Source organism: Strongylocentrotus purpuratus, unplaced genomic scaffold (assembly GCF_000002235.5).
Source record: "Strongylocentrotus purpuratus isolate Spur 01 unplaced genomic scaffold, Spur_5.0 spur5_scaffold_12, whole genome shotgun sequence".
NCBI classification, from domain to species: Eukaryota; Metazoa; Echinodermata; class Echinoidea; order Camarodonta; family Strongylocentrotidae; genus Strongylocentrotus; species Strongylocentrotus purpuratus.
This window is the reverse complement of record NW_022145597.1, coordinates 27,047,273-27,057,161: the sequence shown is the minus strand read 5'-3', so window position 1 is coordinate 27,057,161 and position 9,889 is coordinate 27,047,273. Positions and strand designations below refer to the sequence as shown.

General features: G+C 42.1%; 1 protein-coding gene across 1 annotated transcript; it reads left to right on the top strand.

Annotated features, from left to right (window-relative positions):
- Positions 1–1,658: 1,658 nt before the first annotated feature.
- LOC592315 (60S ribosomal protein L8) lies at positions 1,659–9,526 on the top strand. Its single transcript, XM_011669813.2, is given in 6 exon segments — positions 1,659–1,727; positions 1,730–1,803; positions 6,989–7,130; positions 7,562–7,780; positions 8,232–8,434; positions 9,400–9,526. Coding segments are annotated over 6 exon segments (771 nt in total). The 5' UTR covers positions 1,659–1,666; the 3' UTR covers positions 9,472–9,526.
- Positions 9,527–9,889: the final 363 nt, after the last annotated feature.

Genomic DNA, 9,889 nt, shown 5'->3' with positions numbered 1-9,889 from the left:
TCTGACTTATTTGAGGCAAAATTGGGACGTGATGTTGTACAAATGTGGAAACTGCGGAGGCTGCCAATTTGCGGAAGGGATTGGGCAAAATTAGTGAAATGTAAAAATATCATATTAATATAAAATATTTATATTCTACAATATCTCTCTTTATAATCTTTGAATTATTTATTTAAACGAAAGAATGAAATATAAATCCTTTTTTGTATTAGTTATGTAGAGGAAAATCAAATTTGAATTTGTACTAAATTTATTCGGCAAAATTGGCATCATCTGTTACACGACCTTTTTTAGTTGAAGTCCGTACTGAAGGTAAATGAAAATTAAAAGATGGCTGGTTAAATCACTTAAATCTGGCCGATGTATTTACCATCATGTATAAAATATGAAAAAAAGTTAAATGATATAGACTCGTTATATATTGTCAGGGTTTATCTGTAGAATTTAGATGATATTTTACTGTTTCATAAGGAAACATCCATACTATTCGGACTTCACATCTCTGTGTTGTGTTATATTGGAACTGAAGTGTCGATGGTGTAGCGAAGTGTATTGCAAATGCAGTGGGCCGGGGATGCGTTTGAGAAACTACCCGTCATATTTGGGGTCTAAGGCTTGGGTTAAATGATTAAATAAAGGGCAGGGTATGCGAAGACTTAATTGGACTAGATCTATCTGAGATCTGCGACAAGCAACTGCAAGAATGAGACTAATTTGAGAGTGTATGTTGGTGATGTTTCGTGGACAATGTGTGACGACCTTGTTTGGTTTTCGATTTGGATAGGAGCCGGGTTTCACCAGTTTCAGGAGAATAAATTGTAATGAATATTAGACTATTTTAATCATGATCAGATAATTGGTAAAATATCAATGAAGACATTACATCACAATGATTCGTGTCTCATCAGTAGGGGCGCCGGTCCGAGAATGCGAATCGTCCTCATAAATGCGGACAAAATGCGTCCTCATAAACAAGGATCATCTGCATTTTCGCGGACGTTTGTTTTCATCGGCGCTCTGCGGGTTCTGGGTTACCGAACTGCTCGCTGGCAATGCCAAATATGGATTACCGAAGGGAAATAACCCTAGGCCTAGTTGACCATCTATTTTTATGGGTTGTCCGTCTTCCAAGGATTTATTGCTCATAATGTGAAGGTCTCTGTACCAAGTCAACGTAAAATGCATCAAGAAAATCATCCCGGAATCCGTTTTTTGCATCGCCAATGTGCCGATCAAAATATGGAACATCTGCTTTGTTGCAGACAATCCTCGACTTGAGGAAGCATTGGTCGGCGTTTACAAAGACGATCCGTATTCTCGGACCAGCACCCCTACTGCTCATGATCATCTTATTATTTAACTCTCATTGGCTCTGCATCCTCTTGAAATGAGCCACCACTTGTCATTCATTGCCACGTTGGTGATTTTCGGGGGGGGGGGGGGGGGGGGGGGGGGTAGACCGAAAATTTCTGTCTCTTTTGTTCGTTAGCCTCTGATGTGGGTAGGGTCGTCTAATTAAGGATTTGAAGAATTGACAAATTGTGGCTTCTGACATCCCGTTCCTCTTAAAATAAAAGTTTAAAACGGGTTGAGCAAAGGCATGACGTGACGAGATGTAAAATATTTAGCAAATAACTTTGATATTTTCTCATTGCTAGATTTCACCATGGGTCGAGTGATCCGTGGACAGCGTAAGGGAGCGGGAAGCGTCTTCAGATCGCACAACAAGCACAGGAAGGAGCCCCCAGACTCCGATCCATCGACTACGCAGAGCGTCATGGATACCTCAAGGGCATCGTCAAGGTGGGTGAATCATTTAGTAATACAGTCAAACCTGTCTATAGCGACCATCCAAGGGAAACACAAGAGTGGCCTTTGTAGACGGATGTTCTTTGTAGACGGGTTCCTTTAGTACATGATTCAATGAGAAATCATTTTCAAGGGAAACAACAAATGTGGCCTTTGAAGACAGGTGGTTACTAAAGCAAGTTTGACTGTAATAATTACTGGAATTATGTAGTGGCTGTTCTGAAGGCTACAAGGCATAGTGAAGAAAATAAATATGAATTGTAGAGGTATTTTGGTTTGGAAGCCAGGGCTCGAATTACCCCCGGCAATCGGCAATTTGCCGCCATGCCCCTCTCACTGGCCGGAATGCCCTTTTCAAAATCAAACCGTTTACGGCCACAATATTTTAATCCACAAAAGTTTTGCCGACATTATAGTCATCGTAAGCCAACCCGACTTGTAATGTTCAAAAAGGTTTTGTTGCCCATACGGAGCTCTAAAAAACAATGATAGTCAGCAAGGTTTTGTTGCCCCTCCGGAGCTCTAAAAACAATGATAGTCGGCAAGGTTTTGTTGCCCCTCCGGAGCTCTAAAAACAATAATTACCGGAAGGTTTTGTTGCCCCTCCGGAGCTCTAAAAACAATGATAGTCGGCAAAGTTTTGTTGCCCCTCCAGAGCTCTAAAAACAATAATAGTCGGCAAGGTTTGGTTGCCCCTCCGGAGCTTTAAAAACAGTATTTATCGGCAAGGTTTTGTTGCCCCTCCGGAGCTCTAAAAACAATAATTACCGGAAGGTTTTGTTGCCCCTCCGGAGCTCTAAAAACAATGATAGTCGGCAAGGTTTTGTTGCCCCTCCGAGGCTCTAAAAACAATAATTATCGGAAGGTTTTGTTGCCCCTCCGGAGCTCTAAAAACAATAATTACCGAAGGTTTTGTTGCCCCTCCGGAGCTCTAAAAACAATGATAGTCGGCAAGGTTTTGTTGCCCCTCCGAGGCTCTAAAAACAATAATTATCGGAAGGTTTTGTTGCCCCTCCGGAGCTCTAAAAACAATAATTACCGGAAGGTTTTGTTGCCCCTCCGGAGCTCTAAAAACAATGATAAGTCGGCAAAGTTTTGTTGCCCCTCCGGAGCTCTAAAAACAATGATAGTCGGCAAGGTTTTGTTGCCCGTCCGAGGCTCTAAAAACAATAATTATCGGAAGGTTTTGTTGCCCCTCCGGAGCTCTAAAAACAATAATTACCGGAAGGTTTTGTAGCCCCTCCGGAGCTCTAAAAACAATGATAGTCGGCAAGGTTTTGTTGCCCCTCCGATGCTCTAAAAACAATAATTATCGGAAGGTTTTGTTGCCCCTCCGGAGCTCTAAAAACAATAATTACCGGAAGGTTTTGTTGCCCCTATGGAGCTCTAAAAACAATTATAGTCGGCAAGGTTTTGTTGCCCCTCCGGAGCTCTAAAAACAATAATTACCGGAAGGTTATGTTGCCCCTCCGGAGCTCTAAAAACAATAATAGTCGGCAAGGTTTTGTTACCCCTCCGGAGCTCTAAAAACAATATTTATCGGCAAGGTTTTGTTGCCCCTCCGAGGCTCTAAAAACAATAATAGTCGGCAAGGTTTTGTTGCCCCTCCGAGGCTCTAAAAACAATAATTATCGGAAGGTTTTGTTGCCCCTCCGGAGCTCTAAAAACAATAATTATCGGCAAGGTTTAGTTGCACCTACGGACCTCTAAAAACAATAATAATCGGCAAGGTTTTGTTGCCCCTCCGGAGCTCTAAAAACAGTAATTACCGGAAGGTTTTGTTGCTCCTACGGAGCTCTAAAAACAATAATTACCGGAAGGTTTTGTTGCCCCTCCGGAGCTCTAAAAACAATAATTACAGGAAGGTTTTTGTTGCCCCTCCGGAGCTCTAAAAACAATAATTACTGGAAGGTTTTGTTGCCTTTACGGAGCTCTAAAAACAATAATTATCAGCAAGGCTTTGTTGCCCCTACGGAGATCTAAAACAATGATAATCGGCAAGACTTTGTTGCCCCTACGGAGATCTAAAACAATAATTATTGGTGAGACTTAATTTCCACTATGGAACTCCTAAATAAATTGGCGGGACTTAATTGCCGATACGGAGATATGAAAGCATGTCTTCATCCAAATGACTGAACGTTTGGCACAAAAACCGTAATGACTCAGGCTTAGTTTTTCAATCCATCCTTTTTATTTGAACCAATCAATATCGGGAAGTTTTGTTTACCCTTCGTTGGTTTAACATCTTTACTTCGCGTTGTGACCTTTTTTGGTGCGTTTTCACAGTTTTTAATCAGTGAAAAACTTGGATTTTTCTCGGGAGGAGGGTCTGGAATTAAATCAGAAAAGGATTAAGAGTCGAGATAATGGTACAAAGAATCGTCTTCTTTCCCATACGTTTTAATTAAAACGTCATAGCTTCCTCCCATCGCGCGGGAGGGGTGTGAATTGAGTTCAGAAAAGGATAATACCGGTAGTCGAGATCGAGACGAATCGTCTTCTTTCCCTAATTTATTAAAAACGTCTAAGCTTCCGCGCTTCCCTTGGAATTCAGAAAAGGATAAAGAGTCAAGAACGGTACAACTAAAACGAATCATCTTCTTTCTCTAATAATTCAATAAAACGTCAAAGGGGGAAACTCCCCCCCCCCCCTTCCAGCTCCCCCCCCCCCCCATTTTTTTTTTGAAATTTTTTTTAAGAGAAATAGAAAGAAAGAGAGCAAGAAAGAAAAAATAGTTAACTACCAGTTTCTCAACAAAATAAGGTATCAAAAATTGCTCATCTGATCGTAATTAAACGCCTAAAACCCCTGAGCTTCCGTGGGCTCTGCCCCCGGGACCCAACCAAGGGCCCTTTGGCAGGCCTCTTGATACTCATCTGACTGCAATTTAGTGCCTAAAACCCTTGATCTTCTGGGGGCTCCGCCCGCTGGACCTCACGCCAATCAGTGTCCTGCCAGTGTCACAAATAAAGTATAAAAACATGTTCATCTGACCGTAATCAAATGCTTAAACCCCTGAGCTTCCGGGGGCTCTGCCCCCTGGACCCCACTGGATGCTAATCTGACGGTAATGTAATGCTTTAAACCCATGGGCTTCTGGGGCTCCGCCTGCTGGACCTCACGCCAATCAGTATCCTGCCAGTGTCACAAATAAGGTATAAAAATATATTCATCTGACCGAAATCAAATGCCTGAAACCCCTGAAATTCAGGGTTTCCGCACCCTCGACTCCACAAGGGCCCTGAGGCGGGCCCCTGAATGCTTATCTGACCGTAATTTGCCTTCAACCCATGAGTTTCCGGGGCGAACAAGGTATCAAAAGATGTTCATCTGACCGCAGGCACGTAGCCGGGGGGGGGGGGCAGTGGGGCGCCCCCCCCCCAAAAAAAAAAGCCAAAAAAAGAGAGGAGAGAAAAGGAAGAGGACGTATGAAGAAAAAGGAGCAGACAAAAAACATTTTTGAAATTCAGACAAGGATTAAGAGTCGAGAACGGTACAACGAATCGTCTTCTTTCTCTAATGATTTAATGAAACATAAAAGCTTCCGCGCTTTGCGCGGGAAGGGGAAAACTGTATTCATGCAGGCGAGGATTATTTTCGAGAACGGTACAACGAATCGTCTTGTTTCTCTAATAATTAAATTAAATGTCAAAAGCTTCCGCGCTTCGATCGCGCAGGAGGTGGGGTAACTGAATTTAGACAAGGATTAAGAGTCGAGAACGATACAACGAATTGTCTTCTTTCTCTAATGATTTAATAAAACGTAAAAGCTTCCGAGCTTTGCGGGGAGGGGGGGGGATGAATTTAGACGAGGATTAAGAGTAAAAAACGGGACAACGAATCGTCTTCTTTCTCTAATGATTTAATGAAACGTAAAAGCTTCCGAGCTTTGCGGGGGAGGGGGGGGGGATGAATTTAGACGAGGATTAAGAGTAAAAAACGGTACAACGAATCCTCTTCGTTCTCTAATGATTTAATGAAACGTAAAAGCTTCCGAGCTTTGCGGGGGGGGGGGGGATGAATTTAGACGAGGATTAAAAGTAAAAAACGGTACAACGAATCCTCTTCGTTCTCTAATGATTTAATGAAAAGTAAAAGCTTCCGCGCTTTGCGCGGAGGGAGGGGAACTGTATTCAGACGAGCAGGCACGTACGCAGGGGGGGGGGGGGTTTGGGGCGTTAAACCCCCCCCCCTTCAGTTTTTTTTATGTCTGTATTTTGGAGCAAACCCCCCCCCTTTTTTTTTTTTTTAAATGAAACACACACACACATCTAAAAAGGTGACCTCACCCCCCCCCCCCCCCCCCCCCCCCCCCCCCCCCCCGCTTATTCAGCGGCTGGCTGAGTCGTTGCGATTTTTTTGGGGGACAAAAAAAAAGTGGCCCCCCCCCCCCCCCCCCCAAGGAAGAGATCCTGGATCCGCCCCTGGGTGCACATATCCCCCCCCCCCCTCCCCCACCTTGAAAACAACGGCGTGAGGTGATTTTACGCGCACTTTCCACGTTGGCCTTAGTGCCCCTTAGGATAGATTTGTGCCCCTTTCAGTGGATTTGTGCCCTCTCAAAAAAGTGGCCTTGACCCAAATTTGATGTAATTCGAGGCCTGGGAAGCAGTCAAGTGAAGTAGGCCTGATTGGGGGATTAGGGAACAAGAAGGGAAGGGGCTGAAAGAGATTGAATTGAATTGTACAAACACAATTAAGTGAAAAGACGGGTATATTGCAGTGTTCGTTTCAAGTTGCATGCTTTAATTAAACCAATTTGTCAGCTTGGCCTGGGGTAATTAGAATATGCTGCCCTCCAAGCAATTTGAAAATGGTGATGTCCAATTCAGCAAGAAAAGGGAAAAGGATATTGGAAATTCAACTCTTGTACGTCTCAACCTATGCATATGTAGCAGTTCAGAGCCATCCAAAGGTTTTTAATGATTAATCTTTGTCTACTCAAGTGGGCATCAATCCTTTACCTTTCACTTTTTCATTCTTAAAAAAAAACAAATTAATATATGTATTTAAATGAACCTTATTTAAGATGAAAATTACACAAGGCAACGAAATAGTTGCCAATTTGTACATGAAAATAGTGATTAGAAACTCCAGTCTATGTTGCCAGATGAGAGGCCTTTCCACTGTACTTCAAATTAAATTTTCTGATATCATTTTTTTCTCTTCTTTTAGGAAATCATCCACGACCCCGGACGTGGTGCTCCCCTTGCTAGGATCCAGTTCCGTGACCCCTACAGGTACAAGAAGCGTACTGAGCTCATGATCGCACCAGAGGGCATGTACACTGGACAGTTCATCTACTGCGGCAAACGAGGTAGCAATTTCTTGTTATCTTCTACATACTAAGAATCTTGCACTACGATTGGTCAAAAGTAAATCATGTGATGAAAGATAGTTTGCCCATCATTGATGGTAGAAGAAAAGTTTGTTACAGTGAAAGTGCAAACTATTTTGTCCTATATTTTACCAACGTCATTTAGATTTTTAGTACGACTGTTAGTATCCAAGCCCTTTTAGAGCTTGGATCAGACCATATATGTAGTAAGATGATATATCTTATGCCACGTTTCCCACAATATTTTGTAATGTATGGTTACCAAATTCCCGAGATACGCCCTTGTATGAATTGGTAAACAAACTGTCTAACAGTTATTCTAAGATGTTCGCCCTGAGTTTGTGGGTCAGCAAACGTTATTCTAAATTTACTAATCAGAAAATGTTGATTGCCTAATTTTGTAATCTCAGCCACTCTGAACATTGGCAACGTGCTCCCACTCGGCTCCATGCCCGAAGGAACCGTCATCTGCTCCGTGGAGGAGAAGGCAGGAGACAGGGGCAAGCTGGCTCGCTGCTCTGGCAACTACGCCACTGTGGTCTCCCACAACCCTGATACCAAGAAGTCCCGTATCAAGCTTCCTTCCGGCTCCAAGAAGGTCGTGCCCTCAGCCAACAGGGCCATGGTCGGTGAGTAAATTACTATGATGATAACAATGACTATGCGTATTACTCGTATCTGTCACTCTCAAGGAGTAAGGAATTCACTGAAAGTTGACCATGATTACTTCAATTTTGCAACAAATTATGTATTGATATGTGCTAATGTACTCCAGGTTGCCACAGAAATAGGCAATGGCATTTTTAAATGTGCTGTATTTTCATAGAAGTTATCATTTTATTCAATCCATAATAAATGGATTTTTCCTTTATTGGTGGAAGATCCAAAAGAAGAAATTATAGTCTATTCTTTGTTCTGAAAAAAAGCAAGGCCCCCTGTGACGTTTGAGCCTCTTCATACTATTCTGGTCACTTCCTTCTCTCGTTTATATTGCCATAGTTTGATTTTTCTAACCAACTTGATTTCTTGTCAAACATGCATTCTCTAAAAACGACACCATTTCCTTTTTCATTTGAACAGGAGTTGTTGCTGGTGGCGGACGTATCGACAAGCCCCTCTTGAAGGCTGGACGTGCCTACTTCAAGTACAAGGTCAAACGTAACTGCTGGCCCCGAGTGCGTGGTGTTGCTATGAACCCCGTTGACCATCCCCACGGTGGTGGAAACCATCAACATATTGGTACACCCTCTACAGTCAGGAGGGACACCTCGGCTGGTCGCAAGGTAGGTTCAAGATTCAAACTCGACAGCCTGTATTCTACTGAAATTTTAACCTGGGCCCTGTCGACAAAGCTTACTGAATATCATAGTCATTTGCTAACATTATGTTTGTGTAACTGGCCCCCTACTTTGATTTGAGGCCTTTGCTCAAAATCAGGGTTATATTTAAAATAAAGGAAGCTGGTCTGAAGTTTTAAGTTTTCCTTTTTGTTAAATGTGATCTTGTACCCGGGGCAAAGAGGGAAGTAAGTCTGAGGTCATTATCACATAAATAATAATGATAACGATAATAATAATAATAATATATGTCTTACCCAGGTTAGCCACATGATGACATGAGTATTAAAACCGTTCCCCCTGAGTGCCCTACAGTCATATTGTTAAACATAATTTCAGACACAGGTTCAGGTTGAATTGAATTAGTAGAATACAGACCAACTAGTGCATGTGGAGACACAGTGGAATCTTGTTACTTGTAGCATGAATCTCTCTCGAGGACGAAGGAATGTTTCTCATCATGAAACCTTCTTTTATCGGTTGAAAAGAATAGAATACAATACAATGAAGCCGGACCGGCCGAATTACCTTGTTATAAGAAGAGATGTTGCAACTGTTTTAATTCATAACAAGGTTCACTGTAACGGTGATTGTTTAAGTTTTGCAGGGTGTATAATTAGGCATGATGAATAAGTCTTCAAATTTAGAGGTCAATTTTCATGTTTTGTGGAAACGGTAGGAACATTTGGGTCAAATTCCTTAGTGGAGCAACCCTTCATGGAATGAAGAGTTATGCACAAGGACATCTTGCTTTTTTTCCACCTCAATTCCAAAAATGCATCTTTAAAAACTGACCTTTCTTATCTAAAATGTGCTGTACAAAGTTTTATTACCATATGCCATACAGAGTATTATTATTATTCCTACATGTATTAATCTCATTTCTCTTCTCGCTTGCTTTCCTATCTCAGGTCGGTCTGATCGCTGCCCGCCGTACCGGACGTCTGCGTGGAACCAAGAAGGTCAAGGACTCCAAGGAATAACCTGTAAATTAAGACAATATGACAAAATAGTCAATAAAATGCCCTGAAAACCCAATGCAAGCAGTGTTCGCATCCATCATTTGTGTTTCTCTCAGTAGGCCACCAGTTTACTTATATGTATTGAAATATTATTAGTGTTCCTTCCCAAAATGCCTAATGATTCACTTATGAATTCATATATGAATGGAATCCGCCTTGCAGACATAGTTTGTGCTTAGACATTCGCTCTAGTGACAATTGCTCCTGCCTCTATTTCATTAAAAGTTAGGGTTGGGTTTCAGGTTAGGTTTAGGGCTAGGTCCAGCACCTAAAGTGGCGTACTTGGGGCCCTGCAAATTCAAGGTTTGTACTCAATTGCTTAATGGTAATGGCCATATTGTTAACAAGGCCTACTTTTAACTAATCAGAATCGTTATTT